General features: G+C 40.3%; 1 protein-coding gene across 1 annotated transcript in view; it reads left to right on the plus strand.

The window, feature by feature from the left end:
* The window catches only part of MYO1E (myosin IE), a 287,213-nt gene that overhangs the window by 129,008 nt on the left and 134,803 nt on the right, over positions 1–23,402 (plus strand). Inside the window, exons 2-4 of the mRNA XM_006831592.1 lie at positions 1,624–1,767; positions 15,036–15,125; positions 18,282–18,376. Of these exons, the coding sequence (XP_006831655.1) occupies positions 1,624–1,767; positions 15,036–15,125; positions 18,282–18,376 (329 nt within the window). The remainder of the gene's footprint in view (positions 1–1,623; positions 1,768–15,035; positions 15,126–18,281; positions 18,377–23,402) is intronic.

Genomic DNA, 23,402 nt, shown 5'->3' on the forward strand with positions numbered 1-23,402 from the left:
TTTCTTAAAGAGATTTTACTGGTATTTTAAGAAATTAATTCCTCTTCAGAATTTCATTCAAGCTGTTGGTTCTCTGTCGTAGCTCACTTTAAAAAATCTTTTGTTTTAAGAGAATATATAACAAAACACTTGCCAATCCAACATGTTTTAAATTACCATTTCAATGGCATTGAGTTCACCATGTTGTATGAGCCACCACCTCATCCAAATTGAACACTTTAAAAAAATTTTAAATGGTGTCCATGTTATTTCCTCCTGTTTCCTTTTCTCATCCTAGTTTTGATGTCTGAGCAGGTGGTCTTTGTAGATAGCCTAATTTAGAATGGGTTCTTCTCATTGTTCAAAGTCCCCCAAGAAGTAATGAACCCCTAGGGAGTGGGTATGGCCTGACTCTTGCCCAGCTCAGCGTCCACCACATTTACACAGTGAGGAGGGCGCATGAAGTGCTTAGCAGGAAGAGTGAATCTTCCCACATCTGGTATTTGCCATTACTTCATAGGGATCAGCTGTTTTCACCATGGTGATTGTAGATTATAATAAATGCTCTTCCTCCTCTTGTCTCCTTGGTAAATTCAAAATCATTTAGATCCATTTTCCAATGCTTTCCATCATTTCTATCTCTCCAAGGCCAAATGAGTCACCACCACCACCCTCTTTCAGTAACTCCCATTTAGTGTGTGTTTTTGTATTGACTTGGGGACACAATGATCACTTTGTTAGCCATTACCAGGTATCCTTCAGCCACTGTGAGTTCCCCAGTGCAGCCATCCATGGGGCTCCCAACCACCCCCAAGTCCAGCTTTGTCACATAACTGAACACACAGGTGATCCCACTAAAGAAATATTAAGGGAAAGGAAACCTTTCCCTTGTTCAGAGGCCTCTCCTGTGTTAAATTGTAAACCCAGTGAGCAGAAGGGGCCAAAGCTTCATCCATCTAAGGGGGCCGTGGGGCCAGGTGATCCCGGTCAGCCTGTCCCTCCCACTTCCTCTTTAGTATCCCTGTGGTCAGTCTTCAAAGTGTAACTTATCTTTTGAATGTGGGAGACCAGTATTACATTGACACTGAGAAATTTATGGAGGAGAAATGACTTAGTGGACTTGAGAATGTATGGCAATGTGCGTGATATGTATTTTTTCCACTTTCAAAATTCTGCCATATAGTTTACAAAACAAGTCTATAACAAACATTTCCATCTCATGGCTTATTTTCATTGGTAAACTATAAAATAAGGTTGAAGGGGCTATCAAAGATAGTCATTTATTGAGTTATATTCTGGACACTATGTATGTTTCTCTTCTTCTTCCCTCTTCCTCCTCCTCCTCCGTCCTCCTTCTTCTCTTCTCTCTTAGCAATTCTTTGAGTTCAGTCTTATTTCCCCCGCTTTACAAATGAGAAAACAGAAGCTTAAGTGGTACAGAGAGTTTATATAATAACGTGCCCTTACTTCATTGGCTCATAGGTGGTAAAGCGGGAACTTGGATTCCGATCTGTTGAGATAGAAAACCTTCTCTGTTCTGTTCATTGTGCTGCATTTCACTGGAGAATGTTTGAGAACTTAGTAGCTTAAAGAAATCCAAGAGAAAAGAAATTGCCCTCATAATTGTGTGTTTTGTGTTTGCAGGGAAGCAAGGGTGCTTACCGGTACCACTGGCAAAGCCACAATGTCAAGCACAGCGGTGTGGACGACATGGTGCTGCTCTCCAAAATCACAGAGAACGCTATCGTGGAGAATCTGAAGAAGAGATATATGGACGACTACATTTTTGTATCCTTTACTGAGGTCTTTGGATATTTCTAAGTTAAATGGCAATGTCCATAGATAAAATGTGGCTCTACTGTGATGTAAGGAGATCCATCTGAAATTCTGAACTGATGTCATTTCCACCATTTCAGAATGACGCAGTGTACTTTTTGTTGTCACTTGGTTTAGACTGTGGGAAGGGCAAGGACGATGCTAAATGGCTTTCCTGGCATTCCATATACGCAGGCACGCAGCAAGTGTTGTGCTATTTTAACCTAAGGCACTGTATGCATGTGGAGTCTGCTGTTTCTCAGGGAAATCCTGATCTGCAGAGAGAGTTTTATTGATGGTGTGCCTTGATTGGAAACTGGAGCCATTTAAGTCCAGGCTTGAAAGGTTTAGAAAAGATTGTGTCATGCAAAAAAAATGCAGTTTTGCCAGGTTTTCTGCATACTTATGTTTATTTAGGGAAACATGAGAAGCAAAGATCAATTGTGAAAATGGTTGAAAATATCTGACATTCTTGAGTTCTTTTTTTATGTTTCAATTTTGTCTTGCCATATGCCAGATTTGTTTGTTTGTTTGTTTGTTTTTAGAGCTTTGAAATCTGATTTAAATGTGTGTTGCTTATATCGCAAGCAGAGAACTTCAATCTTTGTTTTCTGTGTTGGTGCTGTTGTTGTGAAGTGTCATTGAGTTGGTTCCGACTAATAGAGACCCTTGTACAGGAGCTCTGGTAGCGTAGTGGTTATGAATCGGGCTGCTAACCTCAAGGTCAGCAGTTCGAAACTACCAGGTATTCCACGAGAGAAAGATGAGGCTTTCTGCTCCTGTAAAGATTTGAAGCCTTGGAAACCCTGTGCAGGGTCACTATGAGTCAGAACCGACTCCACAGTACATAACAACAACAACAACATAGGGTTTCCGAGGCGTGGTTGGTGAGTTTGAACCGTTGACCTTGCAGTCCAGTGCCACCAAGAATTAAGTTGATGCAACTTCAGGCATGTCTTGTTTTGTTACACTTCTCTTTCTTGCGCGTCTCAGATAACACTTTTTTTTCTTTTTTACAAATGGAAGATTTGTGTCTGTCCTGCACTGAACAAGTTTGTCAGTATCATTTTTTCAATAGTGTACTTCGTGTCTCTGTGTGATATTTTGCTAATCATCACAATATTTCAAACTTTTGTATCGTGCTGTGGCCTACTTCATAGTGTTACCATAACTTTTATATGCCCTGGGAAACAAAAACTTGGGTGACTTGCTTTACTGTGATCCTTACTTTATTTGGTGGTCTGGAACCCAGCCTACAATATTTCCAATGTAAAGATGTTTTAGTTACTGTTATCACATAGAAGGGAAATGTGGTGTCTCTCTAGGATAAACACTGGACTGTGAGCCACAGTATTCCAGCCCATCAGCTGCTCCACAAGAGAAAGATGACGCTTTCTGCTCCAGTAAAAATTTACAGCCTATTGTTGTTGTTGTGTGCCGTGGAGTCGATTCCGACTCATAGCGACCCTGTACAGGGTTTCCGAGGCTGTACATTTTTATGGGAGCAGAAAGCCTCATCTTTCTCCTGTGGAACAGCTGATCATTTAGAACTGACCCTGAGGTTAGCAGCCCGATTCGTAACCACTACGCTGCCAGAGCTCCTTATTCTGACTAATAGCAACCCTGTCCTCAGAAACCCTATCTATACAGGGTTGCTATTAGTCAGAATAAGGAGCTCTGGCAGCGTAGTGGTTACGAATCGGGCTGCGAACCGGAAGGTCAGCAGTTCGAAACTACCAGCCGCTCCGCGGGAGAAAGATGAGGCGTTCTGCTCCCGTAAAGATTTACAGCCTTGGAAACCCTATTCAGGGTCGCTATGGGTCGAAACCGACTCAACAGCACTTAACAACAACATTAGTCAGAATAAACTCCACAGCACTTAACAACTACAGCAATAACATCACACATAAGGCAAGTGTATTGGGCCCTGATGTGGTATTGTATGATAAGCACTGGACTGCTTAACCACAAGGTCAGTGGTTCAGACTTAGCAGCTGCTCTTGGAAACCCTATACAGGGTCGCAGCCCACTGCCCGCAGCCCAAACGAATATACATTAGAAGCACCTCGACAACACTTAACAATACGTGTTAGTTCCTTCCATATTTCTGAGTTGTGTTCTAAAAATTGAATGGCAAAATTGCTTATTGGAAATTTGAATGCATTTTACCATGGCAACTGTTTTAAATGGAGGACTTTTATTGACAAGCCCATAACAATCTAATTTCCAGTGAACGTAGTTGGCCTAAGTATTGGAATGGTCTTAGAATGTGGGCTCAATTTATTACATTATTTTCTTTAAAATGTGGTTTTTGATTGTCTGGTTAAGAAAGGGAAAATTGCATTTGTAGTTCCTAACAGTCTGTCATCAGTCTAGACAATCTCAGTCCTCTCCATAAAGATTGTTGTTGTGTTATTCCAAATCATAATAAACCCACTGCCACTGAGTCAATTCTGATTCATAGTGACACTGTATAGGGTTTCTGAGGCTGTAAGTCTTTATTGGAGCAGAAAGCCTTATCTTTCTCCAGTGGAGTGACTGCTAGGTTTGAACCATCAACCTTGTGGTTAGCAGTTCAGTGCTTTCCTACAGCACCACACCAAGTGCTGTCAAATTGATTCCAACTCATGTGTCAGAGTAGAACTTGCCCCATAGGGTTTCAAACCTAGCAGCTGCTCTTGGAAAGCCTGTATAGGTTTGCTATGAGTCTGAACCGACTCGAAACACACAGCCGTAACAATGACGTCTTTCTGTTGAACCACACAAAGGCATTCATATATATGTGTGCTTCCTAGTTTTTAGCTTCAACAAAAATGGCATTGGCCTGTAACATGTAGAACAGTAAGTCCAAAAATATTGCTACTCGGGTTCCAGTTCACACATGCATGGGTTCATTCCAATGAAAACCTGCTGTAAACATGTCTCTGTGATCAGCGAACGGCAGCAGACAAGTTCTCTCTTTAGGAAACCATACCCCATTCACCCCATAGCCCTGATCTTCCCCTTCAGACTTACTTTTGTTCCCAAACCTCAAAGAACATTTCAAAAGAACAAGACTTGAGTCCTTTGAGGATGCCCAAACTACTGTTTTGACATGGTGTAAATCCAAGGGCACAGAATTCTTTAGGGGAGGGTTTTAGGAAGATGGAACACCACCTTCAGAAGTGTATAAACTTAGATGGAGGATCTGTCAAGAAACCATAGGTTCACTTTTTGATATTTTTGTTAAATAAAGGTTTCTATAACTTTGTAGTAATACTTTTGGACTCACCCTCGTATTTCTTGATTTTCTGCATAATTCTTGGCAAGTTGCATTGTATTAAGTGTTAATTGAAAATGTGTTGATTGTCAAGACTTGCTTTTTAAATTTGTTTGTTGTTGTTGTTAAGTGCCATTAAGTAGTTCCAACTATAGCAACCCTATATAGGGTTTCCAAGGAGCAGCTGGTCAGCTTGAACCGTCGATCTTGCAGTTCAAAGCAACTTTGCAGTCCGGCGCATTAACCCACAGACCCACAGTGCCATGCCAGGTCTCTACTTTTAAATTTAGACAACAGAATTTTTAAAGACTCAGACAGAGGGGACAGATTATGTGCATTTGAATTAATGTCTTTGAATCAATGACTGACTAATCATGTAGCCTGCTATGGAAATGAGTTAGTTGACCACTAATGACTTAGTGTTTTAGAAATCTCTTCCCACTCAATATATGGGAAGCCTAGAGTAAATGCGCTTTCCATCAGTAACACAAAGTAGCTTTCTGCATTAAGAAAGCTTGATGGCTCCTTGGATGTTTATGAAACAATACCGAGGGTTTGGCTGCAAATCTATTCCTCTGATAAGTCATAAAGATCTCTTTAATCTCTCCAGTGTTAAGAGAATACTATGAGAGTAGCATTATTGTAAATAAGTATTTTCCCACTCTCCTAAGCTTTTAATACTTAAGAGATTTGATTTCCCATTAAGTTATAAAATTGCTCATTTTACCCTTCACATCTCATACCAGCACATTGCCTTGCATTGAAGGTCAGCATTTAGAACAATCAATTGTTAATGCATTCAGGGTGAATGCACATTTCTTTGTTCTACATTAGGGAGAAAAACAATCTACTTAAAAAGGCAGACACTGTTTGCCAATAAAAACTTGTATTTTTCAGCTATTCATCCCAAGACTAGGAAAATTTCATTTACCATATGCTTTTGCCCTAAATGTTGTCACATTCTTATAGTTACATTCTAAAATATATGAGGAAAGTAGTGCAATTGAATTCTTGTGCTTACTGAGCCATTATTTCTAGCCAACTTGGTGAATGAGAATAGTTTCGTATGCAAATCCTCCAAGGTCAGTTAGTCCTACTCTTTCTAAACTTATTTTGACCAAAGACCACACTCACATGTATTTAACATTTATATCAGAATGAAGAGCTGAAATTTTTTGTGCCAGACCTGTCTGAGCTCAAAGCAGTATAGTCATTCTGAGAGAGAGGTTTGAACCTTGGCCTCAGTTTCATGTTGAGGAGGCCAGCGTGCTGGAGTGAAATGGACATCAGTCTGGTGCATGGAGCCAAGAGCTCAAGTCCTTGTATGTGACATCGGACAAGTTGTCTCAGCTCCCAAAACCGTATGGTAAATCTAGGTAAGCTGACTTAGTCAGTGGGGGAGGTTTGGGGGAATTCACTGCCAATGAAATGTTTAAACTCTTAGCTTTGCCTAATAATACTATGGAAGAAAAACATATTTCATAAAAGAAAGATAATTTTGACACCAAAAAAGTAGAAAGGAAATATTCTAAGAATAAAGAACAGTCCCTTAGGTTGAATAAATGGAGCTCTCTGAAAAAATGCGATGCGTTGTTTTCATTTTGCTGTTTGCTCCAAACACAGGGAAACTCTTAATCATAGGTCCATAGACTAGTGTTTGAAAACCAATGAACTCAAAGATCTATTGGGTTTCTTCTGTCTTTTGTATTCTGTTAAATAAGATGGTATTCATTTTACATTTTAACTATCTCTTGTACCTCTATACATTTTGAAAATTAACCTTAGCCCCCACCTTCCCAGCCAAAGACTATGTTGTTGTTAGGTGCTATTGAGTCGTTACCGACTCATAGCGATCCGATGCACAACAGAGCAAAACACTGCCGGTCCTGGGCCAACCTTACAATTGTTGCCACGCTTGATCCCACCTTGCCAATCCATCTTGCTGGGGGTCTTCCTCTTTTTCTCTGACCACCTTACTAAACATAATATCCTTCTCCAATGACTGGTCCCTCCTGACAATATGTTTGAAGTATGAGAGATAAAGTTTGGCCATCCTGGCCTGCAAGAATTACTCTGGCTGCACTTCTTCCAACACAGATCTGTTGGTTCTTTTTGGCAGCCCATAGCACTTTCAATATTCTCCGCCAACACTATAAGTCAAATGCATCGGTTCTTCTATGGTCTTCCTTATTCTCACTGTCCAGATTTCGCAGGCATATGAAGCTATTGAAAATACCATGGCTTGGGTCAGGCGCACCTTAGTCCTCAAGCTGACATCTTTGCTCTTCAACACTTTAAAAAGACTATGTAGATGTAGACAATTATCTGGATCACTTTTTCCGAAGGCACACCTGAATTATGTAGTATGGCGTAGGAGTGATTATCTGAACTATTTGAAGAAGTGTCCTAAGCCCGTGGGAAGCCTGTACTCTCAGGGAAATAGCTGAGGGCTCAGCACACGTAGCCAGGTAGAAAAGACAGGCTGTTAAACAATTAGGACACGCTCTCTTTCACCTGAAATAGTGAAAATGTGTTTGTTTTCTTTAAATTCTAAATTAGATTGTCTTACCTCAATTCTTCTGAGTTAGGCAAGTTTTAAGCCTGTTAGTCTAGCAATAAGCCACATTTCCTATTTCAAACCAAACTTTATTCAAGAAGCCTCTCAGATAATGTTGTTCTTACAAACCCTACTGAGAAATTTAGGGGAGCAGTTGCAGCTTTCCTTCCTCATTGTAACCTGAGTCACTGATTCAGGATTGACCTAGAACAATCTGAAAGAGATGTTTTCTTTTTGCTTTTCCTTTGAGTGTTTTCTTAGTGGAACCTACTTTTTTGATTTTTCTAGAACCCATTTAGTGAAAATCAGCACCTATCGGAGATGTCCACTCACAGATAACAGTAAAAACATGTTGATTACTACAAAAGGTCTTAAGCAACAGAATCCATATTCATTAGGCATCCAAGTGTTTCATCATGACTCCTGTGTTGTGCTGTAACATAAACCCTGGACTGCTAGCCACAAGGCCAGCAGTTCAAACCCACCAGCCACTCTCGGAAACCCTAAATAATGTCGCTGTAAGTCAGAACCGACTCCACGGCACTTAACAACAACAACAACAAGGACTTCATCATAGGAAGGGATTTGTGGGGAGATGGTATCTTTAGCTCACATCCTCAGGGCATCTCTTCATTCTTTATATGCTGTCATCAATTTGTCTAAGACAAGATAGGATTAACAGTAGACATTTTTAGAACTGAGGAAGGAGCCCAATAAACCCAAATAGAGTCGATTCCAATTCATGGTAACCCAATGTGGGTTTCTTAGTAGGCAAAGTTAAGAGTTTAAAAAAAACAAACAAACAAAGTCCTATTTCTCCTGCAGAGTGGCTGGAGGATTTGAACTGCTGACCTTGTGATTAGTAGTCCAATGTATAACCCACTTGACCACCAGAGCTGGAGAAATGTTTGATTTTTAGCTTCTCACTTGGGGGAGAGTTAGAAACATAGGTAATTGAGACGAGGATGTTATAGCAACACTATTCTTTAAAAATTTGTTATTCCATAAAAATCAGTATTCAAACAGTGTTTAGCATGTAATCAGGATGAGGGCCAAACCTCTCTCAGGTTTCTTTTGTTTGTTTTCATGATCGTAAACGTAACTTTCAGTAGAGTTGTCCACAGTCAGCAGTGGTGATCTTCTTGCTGGTCTTGAGATTCCTAGACACAGAGTGTTCCATGGCTTCTAGATGTTTGTGTGGAACTTGCCAAAGCTGTACAACACGTGCTGTACAACTATTAATTCTTAGCAGCAGATTCAACAAACAAACACTGGGAACCATTTATGTTGGGTTCAGCAGTTTCCATAGGCAGGAGACTAGGTTCCATATTCTTATCATTAAGTATCTCCACGTCCATGAACTCACCACCAGTGCTATTATAGTATGTGAAGTCACCACCCTGCATATAAGCCCAGGAATCTGTGAAAGCAGCAACCTTGAAAACCAAATCTTTCTCCCTGGTGCTCTGAACACAAAAGTTTTCTTGAAGGAGGCACAGCCCAAGGCAATGTCAAATTACACAGCATGGCTGGGCACAGGAGGACTAGACAAGTCTGAGGATCAGGGCAGTGGCATCTACATAGTAGCCTCATTCATTTGGTTTTGATTGAATCTCTACCATGTGCCAAGCCAAAACCAAACGCACTGCCATTGAGTCAATTCCAATTCATAGTGACCTTATGTTGGGTTTCTGGGAGCAGACAGCCTCATCTTTCTCATGTGGAGCAACTGATGAGCTTGAACATCCGACTTTGACATTGACAGCCCAGTGCTTATCCCACAGGACCACCAGGAATACTGAAAAAATCCAACTAAGGAAGACAGAGTTCTGAGTAGTCAACACAATCACAGATTATACACCAGTGTTCATTACAGCATTATTCACAACAGCCAAAGGGTAGAAATGTCACCTTTCAACAGGGCAAACAGAATGTGGTCTAGACAGCCAATGGAATATTACTCAGCCAAAAAGAGAAATGAAGTTCTGGATGCATCCAACAACATGGATGACGCTTGAAGGAAGTCAGTCACAAAAGGACAAATACTATATGATCCCACTTATATGAAGTACCTAGACTGGTCAGATGCATAGACAGCAAAGTTTATCAGTGGGGCTGGATGGGATGGGAAGTGGGGAGTTAATACTTAGAGCCATTGAATTTTTGTGAATAGTGGTAGAAAAATATGGAAAAGGCTAGTGGTGATAGTTGCGTAGGAAATGTCACCAGACATAATCAATGTCACCAAATTGTACATGTGAAAACTATTGAATTGGCAGACATTTTGTTACGTACATATTTTTTAAGAGACCGGTTCATTGCCACTAAAATGGTTAAGAAGAAAAAGACAAAAAAATAATAAATGTTAGTGAAGATATGAGGAAACCAGGACTCTTATCCATTGTTGTCGGCTCTGCAAAATGTTGCAGCAGCTGTGGAATACTGTGTGGTGGTTCCTTAAAAACCTGAAAATAGTACTAGTATGAAACCTGAAAAATCCAAACCCACTCATGGACTTGATTCCAACACATAACGACCCTGCATAGGGCTTCCAAGGCTGTACATTGTACAGGAGAAGGCAGCCATTCTACCATGTTGTTAGTGTTGTTCAGTGCCGTCGAGTTGGTTCCAACCCATAGTGACCCTGTAAGCATTTCCGAGGAGCAGCTGGTGAGTTTGAACCGTCGACCTTGTGGTTCAAACCAACCTTGTGATCAAGCGTTTATCCTACAGCACCATATGACCCAGCAATTCCATTTGTACATATATACCATTAAAAAAAAAAAAGCAAAATTGGAAATCAAAGACTCAAAAAGAGACTTGTACACCAACACTACTCAGAATAGCCTAAATGTAGTAACTACGTACACTGGAATGCCACTCAGCCAGTAGGAGAAAGGAAATCTTCATACTTGCCATGGTATGCATGGGGCTTGAAGACATGCTGAGCAAAATAAGCCAATCACAAGGACAAATACTGTATGGCCTCACTTCTATAAAAATATAAGAAAAGGCTACTGTACAGAGACCAAGTTTATCAGGGGATACTGGGAGTAGGAGAGAGTGGGCAAAGAGGGCTAATAGTGATGGGAAATCCCATTGATTCAGGGTGAGGTTGCACAGCTGATTCTTGTCATTGTACCCCTATAAAAAGTTGAATTGACAAGAGTAGTTCCTGCGGCTGCTTATGTACTATCAAATCCCTCATGGGATCTGGTTCCTTAAGAGGTCTGGAGGTTTAAGATCATGGTTTTATGGAACACATCCCAGTTAATTGACCTAACAACATGTTCAGTGTTTCTGTTCTACCTCCCAGTTCATTGCACAGTGCTGGGTTCTTACAAGCTTACAAACAGCCATCCAAGGTTTAACAATTTGTCTCTATTTGTCTGGAACAACTGAGGAAAAAGCAGTCGGGAAAAGGAAGAGACTATGGAATGTGTAGCTAATTGCCTCCATGAACAATTGTCTACTTTGCCAGAAGAACTGGATGGTGACTGGCTACCATTACTTAGCATTTTGATCAAAGAACCTAGAGAAAAAGTTAAAAGAGGGAAAATGAATTCCAGAACAGAATTTCAAGTTCTCATAAACTGTAGCTTTTCTGGAACCATGGAGCTACATACACCCTGAAACTATCACCCTGAGATCATCTTTAAACCATAAGCCAAAAATATCCCCTAGTGAAGTCTTCTTAAAGCTAAACAGTAGTTTGGTTTCACTATTAAATAATGCCATTATGCTCTTTTAAGAACTATTTGTATAGGATCAAAATGAAAACAACTGGAAAGATTAGACAGGAGCCTTAAAGGGCAATGAGTTTATTTTTGTGAGGGAGGACAACTCAGAAACCAAGGGTAAGAGTGATCACACAACGTGAAGAATACAATCTGGTCACGAAATTGTCCATTAAGAAAAGCTGTTGACGTGATATATATTTTGCTGTGTGTATTTGCAACAACAACATCAAAATAAATAAAGTTAAGGGGGAAAAAAATTATGGAATCTAACCTACCAGCCAGTACTCTGGAAAAAGATGAGGCTGTCTGCACCTGTAATAATGTACAGTCTCGGACATCCTACATGGGGATGCTATGAGTTAGTATAAGGAGCTCTGGTAGCATAGTGGTTATGAATCGGGCTGCTAATCTCACGGTCAGCAGTTCGAAACTACCAGCTGTGTTCCGCAGGAGAAAGACTCAGAAACCCTATGCAGGGTCGCTATGAGTCAGAACCGACTCCACAGCACACAACAACAACGACAATGAGTTGGTATCGACTGGATGGCAGTGAGTTAGCGCTATCCAATCCACCATCCTCCACTCTGCATTAGGTTGCAGGTAAAATACAGGAAGCTCAATTAAATTTGAATTTCAAATATTGCTTGGGCATACTTACACTAAAATATTTTTGTTGTTTATCTGAAACAACAAATGCAATATTTGGTAATTGATTATATTGAAAACTATTCATCATTTATCTGGAATTTAAATTGAACTGGGCATCTTGTATTTTTATAAATTTACTAACTCCACCAATAATAATAGTAAAACAATAATATCTGCTCTAAAGACTTTGTAGCTTGTTTATTAAGAGTACAGACTCTGGATTCAGACTACAGAATTTGAATCATAGCCTGCTGTTTACTAGCTTGTGACATTGGGCAATTTAAAAAGTTCTTTATGCTTTAGTTTGCAGGATAAATATCAATAACGAGGTTGTTGTTAAGTGATTAAATTATTGTTAAATGTCGTCAAGTCAGTTCTGACTCATAACAACCCTGTATAGAGTTTCCAAGGAGCAGCTAGTGGGTTTGAACTTTACGGTGTGAGCAGTTCTCCTACAGTGCCATACCAGGATTGTTGCTGTCAAGTGCCATCGAGTCGATTAGGATCATAGTGACCCTGTATAAGGTTTCCGAGGAGCAGCTGGTGAGTATGAACTGCCAGCTTTGTGGCTCGAAGTCCAGTGCTGATTCTACAGTGTCACACTAGGAGCCCAGCGATTAGATTAGTACTGTATAACTGTGTAAGTGTTCAATTAATGTTAGTTTTGATTGCCGTGTTTGACTGCTAACTGTAAGGTTGGAAGTTCAAGTTCAACCAGCGGCACTTCAGAAAGGCCTGGTAATCTACTTCTGAAAAAATCAGCCATTATAAAACCCTGGTTTTAGTATAACTCCTCTGACACAGATGGGGTTGCCGTGAGTCAAAATTGACAGCAACTTGGCTTTTTTTAAAAATGAGTCCATTTTAAATCCAACATCATGGATGTATCTTATCTGTTTAATACTTTGTTCTAAATTTTACTTCCCAAAAAAAAAAAAAAGAGTACAGATCTGTACTTTTTCCTTTCAGAACTAAATTGCCAGACCATTCTTTTGAGGCATCGAGTTGGTACTGACTCATAGCGACCCTATGCACAGCAGAGCGAAACACTGCCTGATCCTGGGCCAGCCTCATTACTGTTGCCACGCTTGAGTCCATCAATGTTGCCACTTGGCCAATCCATCTCATTGGGGATCTTCCTCTTTTCCTCTGACCCTCCACCGTACCAAACATGGTATCCTTCTCCAGCAATTGGTCCCTCCTGGCAATATGTCCAAAGTATGAGAGACGAAGTTTGGCCATCTTGGCCTCCAAGGAGCACTCAGGCTGCACTTCTTCCAAAATGGAGCTATTGGTTCGTCAGCCCATGGCACTTTCAATATTCTCCTCCAACACCATAACTCAAAAGCATCAATTCACCTTTGGTTGGTAGCTGAGTGCCTGTGCTACCTGGGGACTCCCTATTTGATACACAGGCCCTAATAAATGTCCCCTCGGGAAAGGACATCTCATACATAACTTTATACAATTAAATGTATCATTTCTAAACATTTTGAAACCATTGATTTAAAATAATTTCTGAATACATACTGAGAAGTGATTTATTTTAATCAATGGTATATATTTGTTTTAATTTCGTTTTTCTCCCTCCACAAAGGCAGGACTTTTATCTATTCTGTCGTTTTTGTCCCCTGCTGTAACCCCAGCATCTAAATTGTGCCAGGCAGATAGTTGGTAGGCATTCAATTCAAATTAGCTGATTGTAGAATGAATAGTGACACTTCTTTCATCTTGGCACATTAATATCTGTTTTGTAAACTTTCTAAGGCCCAGAGTAAATCTGCCCTCTTCTGAGAGACCTTTCTGGATTCTCCAAGCAGAAACACATCTTCCACTAAGCCAAGGAGTCCTGGTGGTGCCGTGGCTTAAACGTTGAGCTGCTGACTGTAAGGTCGGTGGTTCAAACCCACCCATCACTCTGCAAAAGAAAGCTGTGGCTGCCTGCTTCTATAAAGATGTACAGTCTTGGAAACCCTAAGGAGCCGTTAGTTCTAATCTGCCCTGTAGGGTCACAGTGAGTTGGAATTGACGCTGTCGCAGTGGCCTAGTGAGTTTCATCCAGCTCTTTGGGGATTTGTAATTTTCTCCTCAGAATGATATTATGTGGACACATCTCAACTTTGCCAGTATTCTCTAAGCTTCTGGAGGACAGTATTGTGTTTGGTTCTAAATGAGTTTACTTAAGAGATATGAACATTCCAAGGATACAACCCATACGATTGGAGAAGAGGAACTCTTAACTACTCTTTGGTTTTTTTTTTGCCATATCTGTTTTGCTTTCTTCCTGCCATACACATATCACTAGCCTTGAAAGAATATTCTTTCATTCATTTAAAATCATGATTTCTTGTTGTAGCACTTCGATAATTAACTGCATTACTCTTCCTGAAGAGGAACAAAACTGGAGCTAGTGAAATCCATGCTTTTGTCTTTTTTTTGTAATCCTTTAGAAAATAAGGACCTTAACTTTGCATTTGGACAGTACTTCTGGATTCTTTTTTTTTTTTTGTAATGTTTTATTGTGAATTATGTGATAGTTTACATGGGAGAACATTAGCTTTACATTCATCTTATCGTATATCATTTCATTGCCATGGTTACAATCCCTTCCATGCATCATCAACCAACCAAAGGGTATACCCCGCAAGCCTGCCCCTCGGTTGTCAGCGCACAACCCTTCTCCCTCTCTGGGTCTAGAGTCCCCAGCTGCTCCATCTCTCCATGCCATCGTCTCTGCCTCCATCTCAGGCTTCACTGCTTCTCTGGGTAGGGTCCCGCTCTCCGCTCTTCTCCATTGATGGTCCCAGGGACCTCTGCTCCTGGACTGCAAAGTCAACCACTCCCCTCCTTTTGCTACTTACAGTACATCTACTTTTACATTTCCAACCCTCACAGTCAGTCCTGATAACAATTATTCACTATTGTACCACAAGAGACCTATCCCCATCTCCTTTCATTACTTATGGATTGTTGGTAACATATAGAAATTGTGTGCCTCTGAAGATTAATGATGGACCTTAACTGGGTTTAAATTCAGACATACATAGGATCCGTATTAATCTCAGTCAACCCTTTCAAGCAGATGCCATATTTTGGGGAAAAGGAAATTGAAATGTACCAAGGAGCGGTAAGTATTAGAACACATTAATTACTACAGTGTTTAGGGCTTTTATGATGTATGGGTTTTTTTTCCCCTTGCAGCTAGCATTACATTTGCATTTTCTTATTATGAATTATTTATTGGGGAAGCACAAGTAAGTGACATTGTCTGATTTTTAATCATGTCCTACTCTTTAGATTGAAGGAGCTCTGGTAGCGTAGTGGTTACAAATCAGCCTGCAAACTGCAAGGTCAGCAGTTCGAAACTACCAGCTGTTCTGTGGAAGAAAGATGAGGCTTTCTGCTCCCATAAAGATTTACAGCCTTGGAAACCCTGTACAGGGTCGCTATGAGTCGGAACCGACTCCACGGCATATAACCACCACCACTCTTTAGATTGAGGCCCAAAAAGACATCTAATATTTGAGCGTAATTTATATACAAAATTAGTTAAATAGGACCCACCACCTACACATTGAGGAGTCTTCTTGTTTCCTCTTATGTTACAACATTCTAAGGAATAAATATCAATAATGGGTTAAAAAAATTGCTGATGAGAGCCACTCTTTCAGAATTAGAACCTTAATGAAAATATTAAGGTTGAACATGGGAGAAAGAAAGAATATTTTATGACTTCATCTACTCATGCGACCCAGTCTCTAGTTAAGCGCTGCTCCAAAGCCATGAAAATGGAAGCTGTAATCCTAATTAATATATTTTCTTCCTTGGTTCATCCCTTCCCCAGATTTCCACATCTCTGCTTCTTCTTCGCTCTTCCTTCTAGCAGAAACACAAGCGTGTTCATTAATCCTGACCCCTAGAAAACAAACAAAAGGGAGCCCACACAAATTCATCAGTTGAAGTGGAAGGCAATTTACCCAGAGCAAGAGCCCACCCCATTGTTGCCAGATGAATGGTGCTGGTAGCTGGAGCCGAAGGAGGCTGCCACGCGAAAACGCTTTGATAATGCTGCCTTTATGAGAGCCCAGCACAAGGAAACATTGTCAGCAGAGGCTGGGGCCTACCCTGGCACCCTGAGCTGTGCTGGCTTGGTCTCCTCAGTGATAGCCAAGCGGGGCTAGATGAAAGTGTGCATGTGTTGGTTCCTTCCAGGTTTTTCAAGAGGATTCCTACATGTGAGTCCCTTTTAGCCCATCACACATTTTGGGGCTCTTTCTAAATAAATTCTCTAGAACTATAAAGTGTGTTTATTTTGACTATTGATGTTAAGATGAGGCTCTTTGCTCCCCTAAGATTGGAAACCCTACATAGGGTTTCTATGAGTCAGAATTAACTCGACGACAATGGCTTGGGTTGGGTTTAGTAACAGAGAGTGCTGTAAAATTGGTGTTTCCTCAGTACCTGTAGATACTATGTTGAAGTCTTATAACAAGACAGAAACAGCTGGTTTGGTTACTAATCCCATTTCACAAATGAGGCTCGGAGATCTAGGATTTAAAAGTTGTATCTAAATGAATAATAGAGGAAAGGTCTACTCTAAATCTCAAATGAGTCCATGGATAAGAAACCAATTTGAGAACTAGAGTGCATGCAGGGGTCTCGTTGTAGTTGTTAAGTGCCATCAAGTAGTTCCAACTCATAGTGACCCTGTACAGAGTTTCCGAGGAGCGGCTGGTAAGTTTGAACCGCCGACCTTGCAGTTCAAACCGACTTTCGTTCTTATAATCCTCATTTCCTTATTTTCAAAGAGGCATCACAAATGATCCTGCACAGACAACCTGGACTAGAAGAAGTCCACCAAGACTACTACAGCCCTGTGGGGCCATCCATGATCTCCCAACAGTGACCGTGAGGAAATCTCACCAAAGCCAAACCTCTAGCAACCCTATAAGGCAGAGTAGAACTGCCCCATACAGTTTCCAAGGCTGTAGTCTAGAGTCACTGGAGGCTTCCAGCTGCTGACCTTCCGATTAGCAGTCAAACACTTTAACCACTAGGGCCAGTAGGGCGCTGCTTTCAGGCAGGGATACAATGTTATTCCAGGTCCATAAGCAGAGTTCTTCTGTCAACCCATTGTAAGAATAGGGGCTGTTTCTCTGTGAACCTCTGTGCCCCACCTGAAGGTTACACCAATGCTTAACATATGCCTACCTGTCAAAGCTCCTCGCATCTTCCCAAGTTTGGCATTGAGTGGGAATTTCGGACCCCTTTATCTATAGTAAGTCTTTTACATAATAAGGTTCCATGCTTTCCTTTTGCATATAACTCTTCCTTTAACCATCTCAGTTACTGTGTGAGGTTTGTAGCCTGGCCATTATTATCCCACTTTAAAGATGGGGACAAGTAAGGGAGAGGCAGGATCTCAATGTCTCCTCATTTCGGTAGTCGCATTGTTTGTGTTATATAACCTGCAATTTATGGTGTGTACTTTCTCCAGCTATACATCACATAAAGTCTTTTTTACCAGTTTTTGAGGTAGTGATGGAAACGGGTTACAATAAAGTGAATACAATAGAACTGATGTTGGCTTGAAACAATGAATATCAGGTATGGAGATGTAGTTGGTGTTATACTTACATATAAGTAACATCAAGATGTTCTATGAGGTTAAAAAAAACACAGGAGAATACCTTGATGTGGTAGGATTCCCCCACCCACCCCACCAGTGGATGTGAAACAAACTAGCCAAACCAGTTTATTCCTATACAGAAACACACCTCTTGCTCTTCCCTTATGGAAAATTTTAAGCTTTTTGCTCCACTTAGAGATAACTTCATGATATTTCCTCCAGGGTCCCGGAATCTATGATTTGCCTTTTAGAAAAATTACATAGGCATTTAGAACTGAAATCAAATTCAGATCCAAGTTTTTGGTAGACCTTTCTTAAGACCAGTTAGTCTGAGTGTCTTCAGAAACATTTAGAAATGGAATGTCAACTGCAGAGGCGTGTTTGGGTGGTAGGGTGTGGTGTCGGAGTAGCTGAAGACAAGGCTCATGTCTGAAGGCTGAATCACACTTAGGCCTATGGGAGAGTGCTGCCGGATTCCAGCTGCATGTACTTAGGTATAACTCTTCATGACCTAGGCAGTTTCATGAATTCCTAGATGATGCAACCTTTGAGATGTAATTGTAAGCACTGGACCTACTATATAATGGTGGATTCGTTCCCAAGGCCATGAAAATATTGCTTTATCTGACCGTGTTTTCTTTGTTTCTTTTGTAGGCACAATATGAAAACCCACCACATATCTATGCCCTTGCAGATAATATGTACAGAAACATGATCATTGACAGAGAGAACCAGTGTGTCATCATCAGGTATGAGAAAGATGGTTATCACCATGCATGGAGAATGTGAGGCTATGTGCTGTCATTGAATGCTGTCATCAGAGACTCTCTGCTGTGTCGAGTAACAAGCCGGGTGACTGCTCTGTCATGGTTTAGTTTACCAGCCTATGCCATAGAACTCTGGATCCTGGAGGCTTTGAGCTTCCATGGGCTGCTGTTCATACCCTTGTTGCTTTAGGTATCCGGCTCCAGGGTACTTGGTACCAGCTAGCTCCTTCTCTGCTCGTCAAGGAGAAAGTTTTGCCATTGGGCCCTGAGCTAAAATGATAACATAGCTCCCATCTCATTTGATTGTACTGTGGCTTTACTCTCAATTTATACTTTACGCTATATATATGAGAAGACTTCAAAAATTTCATGGAAAATTTTAATTAAAAGATGATGGTTTTGTTCCACGGCTTTTTGAAACTCCCTCGTGTATGTGCCTTGGTATGTTTTGGCTGGTAACCAAAAGGTCAGTGGTTCTAACTCGCCAGTCGCTTTGCAGGAGAAAGCTATAACAATCTGCTTCCAAAAAGGTTTACAGCCTTAGAGTCCCTGGGGACAGTTCTATTTTATCCTGTCGAGTCTGAGTGAGAATCAAATATCATTATTTTTGTTGTTTTATTTTGTTTTTTAATGTCATAGTTATACGAAGTGTGCATCACTATTTTGTAAGCTGGAGTCCCTTTTCTTTAAGTGCCTGTTTTTTTAAGTTCCTTAATAATTTAGTAATTCAAATATGAACTTTTTATGTCCATTTTGTTGTTTGTTTTTAACTTTCTGAGAACATTTCTAGTAAATGCCGGCAAAAGGCATATGTAGCTCCATTTCCTGACCCTTTTAACCCAACTCAGCCCTGCATCTTAGCTGGTTTTGAGTGCTTATAAAATTTTGTTTACTATTATGAACATTTTTAAACTGACGCAAAGTATCAACATGCATATTTGCACCACTTAGAACTTAACAGCTGTATTTGTACACATCTATTGCTAATGAAATTTTTTTTATTAAGGATATTTGCAACCATATGCAGAATTAGAAATAATAGTATAATAAGCCCATCTCTATCTGTCATCCAGTTTGTACATTTACCAACATATGACCAATTATATTTTTATTTGTTCTTCCCATTCTGGTATCAGTTGATTGCTTAAAGCAAATCCTAGACAACAAATCATTTCTTTGTCAGTAACGTAGTATGTATCTCTAAAGATAAATTCTTATCATATCTTAAAAAATAAGTAATTGCTTTACTATCATCTAATATTATCAGTCTTCTAATTCCTTGACTATCTTTTTTTTTTAAGGTTTTTATTGTGGATTGAGTGAAAGTTTACAGGATACATCATCAGTTTCACATTCAAACATTCATATACCTTGTTTCATTACATTGATTATAATCCCCTCCACATACCATCAGTTAACAGTGTTTCTCTCTGTCCTCTTTAGCTTTTTTGGGGAAGGGGGTCAGGGAGGGGGAAACTTTGCCTTTTTGGAATTTTCAGTCTCGGCTTTTAGGGAAGGTTTTTACATTTATCTGTGGATATCCAGGGCTCATATATGGAATTACTAACCAGCATAACTGAATAAGCCTTGACTATCTTTTAAATTATTTTTTACAGTTTTTTATGTAGGGCTCACACAAGGTCCACACATTATACTTACTTCTGTGTTTCTTCATCTCTAAGAATTCTCCCTTGCTCATTTTGGTTTTTTACATGTGTTGGTTAAAAAGGTTTTTAACAGAACAGAATTTTCTATATTGTAGGATTTGCTAATTGCATTGCTGTGACATTATTTATTTAAATAGTTCTCTGTACCCTGTATTTCCTGTACATTGGTAGATCTAGAAGCTTGGCAAAAACACTTATTGATGTAGCTGTGTATTTCATGTCTGTTAGTCTTTGTGTGATATTCAAATTAACAGCGGACTCGTTATCATAAATATTTCACAGCCATTGTTTAATACGTTGTTGAAAATAGCTATTTAGAGCTCTATTTTCCTTTCTTGGAATCTTTCTATTTGGTTATCTTAAAATGCAATGCATTTAAGAAAACTAGATAAAAAATTTGATTCGTCTCCTATAGTTTTTAGTTCTCAAAGCATTGAGTTGGTGTCCTTAACAACCTCCTAATGGGTGTTGTTTTACTTTGGGTATCATTTAAGCTAGTGGGTTTCTGTGTGTCTCACTGTAGGCCAGTGAGCGGCCCTGGTATTGGCTCTTGAGTTTCTTTCGGTTATGAAACAAGTTTCAGGCACATCTTGTTTAACTTCTTGCTCAAGGCCTGGAATTGGCCATTTCACCAAAAAGCCTGCTTCATTTTGATGGGAAATGATATTTAGAGCCCACTAATTGGGGCACTAAGGAACCGTGGTTGTATAATGGATTACAAGCTGGACTGCTCACCACAAGGTCAGTATTTCAAATCTGCTAGTCACTCTGCAGAAAAAAGATGAAGCATTTTGCTCCTGTAAAGATTTACAGCTTGTGAGACCGTATGGTGGTGGTGGTGTGTCATGGAGTGAATTCCATGGAATGGTTGGTAGTTTCGAACTACTGACCTTGAGGTTAGCAGCCTGACTCATAACCCCCGACTCATAACCACTACGCTATTAAAGCTCCTTCTGAGACCCTATACAGAGTCACTGTAAGTCAGAACCAGCGAGGTGTTTCACAGCCCAATTGAGACACTGGGGTCCTGGTATGGCATTGTAGGATAAACAGTGGACTGATAACTGCAGGTTTGTGGTTCAAATCCACCAATTGCTCCTTGGAAACCCTATACATGGTTGCTATGAGGTGGAACCAACTCAACAGCATGCAGGAACAACACTGGGGCGCTAAGAGTGCTCAGTGCTCTGTGCTGTTAGTTCTTTAAGTTCTTTTCAAAGGAAAAAGCTAGGCTAGTATATATAAGTTTAAAAAGAGAGAGAGAAAGAAAAGAAAATGAGTTCATACTGATGCTTTTAGTTCATTTTTTAACTTTGATTTTTTTTCTTTGTATCTTATGCTGAAAATCTTGATTCTTGCAGACATTAACACAATTGCTTCTTTACACTGTGTGTATATATGTGTGTGTGTATATATATATATACACACTATGACTTGTGTAGTCTGGTGTGGTGCTATAGAAAAAGCACTGAACCAAAGGTCAGTTTTTAGGACCTCAGTTCAAACTCACCAGTAACTCTTCGAAAAACCTAAACAAGGTCACCATGAGTCAGAAACGACTTGATGGCACTTAACAACAACAATGTATTGGCATGTATATATGTATATGTGTGTGTGTATATATATATATATATAAATGCATATATACAGTCCATGGGTAGTGTAAATAGTTGATGTCTTAGTTGTTAACCAAAAGGTTAGTGATTCGAGCCCACCCAGAGGTCCCTCCAATTTTTTCACTTCTGAAAAAATCAGCCCTTGAAAACCCTGTGGAGTTCAATCTTAACTCTGACACACATGAGTCAGTTGGCTCAACAGCAACTGGTACATATTCATAGATACATGCAGTGCACACACATGATAGCACAGGATAAAGTAAAAAAGCAATTTTGTTCATGTTTCCGTATAACAATACCAATACAATTACTAAGAATATGAGTTGTTTTTCCTTTTGTTTTGTTTAATGTCATTTAAAAGACAGAAGACCTTTATCTCTAGAAGGTCACTAGAGGGTTGGATTTAGAATGTAGAGATGCTCATATTAGCTAATGTCATCAGGTCATGGTACCCACCTCTCTCTGGAGACAGATTCACCGTTGAACTAGGGAGAGTTGCCTACTCCTCAAAGTAGGCTTTCTCTTTGGAGGAAACCCATCATTCCTGCTGTTTTCTTTTCCTGTCTTGATTGCACATAGGTCAATCCCCTTTTAGTAACCTACACTTTGTTTTTGCCAACTCCTGCTATCTGTTGTGTTAAGTTCTATGGTTTGGTGGTTATGTGCCTTCGAGTCAGTTCCAATTCATAGCAACCCTGTATAGGGTTTCCAAGGTTGTAAATCTTTATGGGAGCAGAAAACCTCGTCTTTCTCCCATTGAGTGGCTGGTGAATTCGAACTCCTGGCCTTGTGGTTAGCAGCCCAATGGGTAACACACTATGCCACCAGAGCTCCTTATGTTATGTTGTTGTTGTTGTTATGTGCCATGGAGTCGGTTCCAACTCATAGCGACCCAGTACAGGGTTTCCGAGGCTATAAATCTTCACGGGAGCAGAAAGCCTCATCTTTCTCCTGCAGAACAACTGGTAGTTTCAAACTGCTACCCGTGAGATTAGCAGCCCAACTCGTAACCACTCTGCTACTCCTTATGTTAAGTTACAGTCAGGAATAAAACCACCCAGGTGTGGGCTTGGCTATTTCCCAAGTCTACCTGACAGTCGACCAACCAGATCAGGGAGAGTGGCTTCTACAGAGGCTTATTTCATCCACTGTGCCTTTCCTTCACTAATTTAACTTTTTAGGGGTAAATAACGGATTCCTGCTGGTGCAGTGGGACCATCTAACCAAATGGTCAACAGTTTGAACCTATCAACCCTCCAGCTGCTCTGAAGCAGAAAGATGTGGCAGTCTGCTTCCAGAAAGATTTACAGCCTTGGAAGCCCTAACTAACCCTAAACAACAGTTATACTCTAACCTATGTGCTGGAAATGACTCTACAGTGGATTTCATTATTTTGTTTTGTTTAGGAATAATGATTTCCAGTTCCTGGATTTCTTATTTAGTTTGAGAACTATACATGTATTCAGTTTTCCCACCCCTGCTCCATAGAGTCTAATTCATCTGATTTGCAATAAACCCAGATATCAGTATCTTTTTTCTAGCTCCCTAAGTTGTAGCGTAGTGGTTACGAATCGGGCTGCGAACCTTAAGGTCAGCGGTTCGAAACTACCAGCTGCTCCACGGGAGAAAGATCAGACTTTCTACTCCCGTAAAGATTTACACCCTTGGAAACCTTGTACAGGGTCGCATGGGTCGGAACCGACTCGACGGCACTTAACAACAACA

The sequence above is a fragment of the Chrysochloris asiatica genome, unplaced genomic scaffold (genome assembly GCF_000296735.1).
Source record: "Chrysochloris asiatica unplaced genomic scaffold, ChrAsi1.0 scaffold00004, whole genome shotgun sequence".
Classification (NCBI taxonomy): domain Eukaryota; kingdom Metazoa; phylum Chordata; class Mammalia; order Afrosoricida; family Chrysochloridae; genus Chrysochloris; species Chrysochloris asiatica.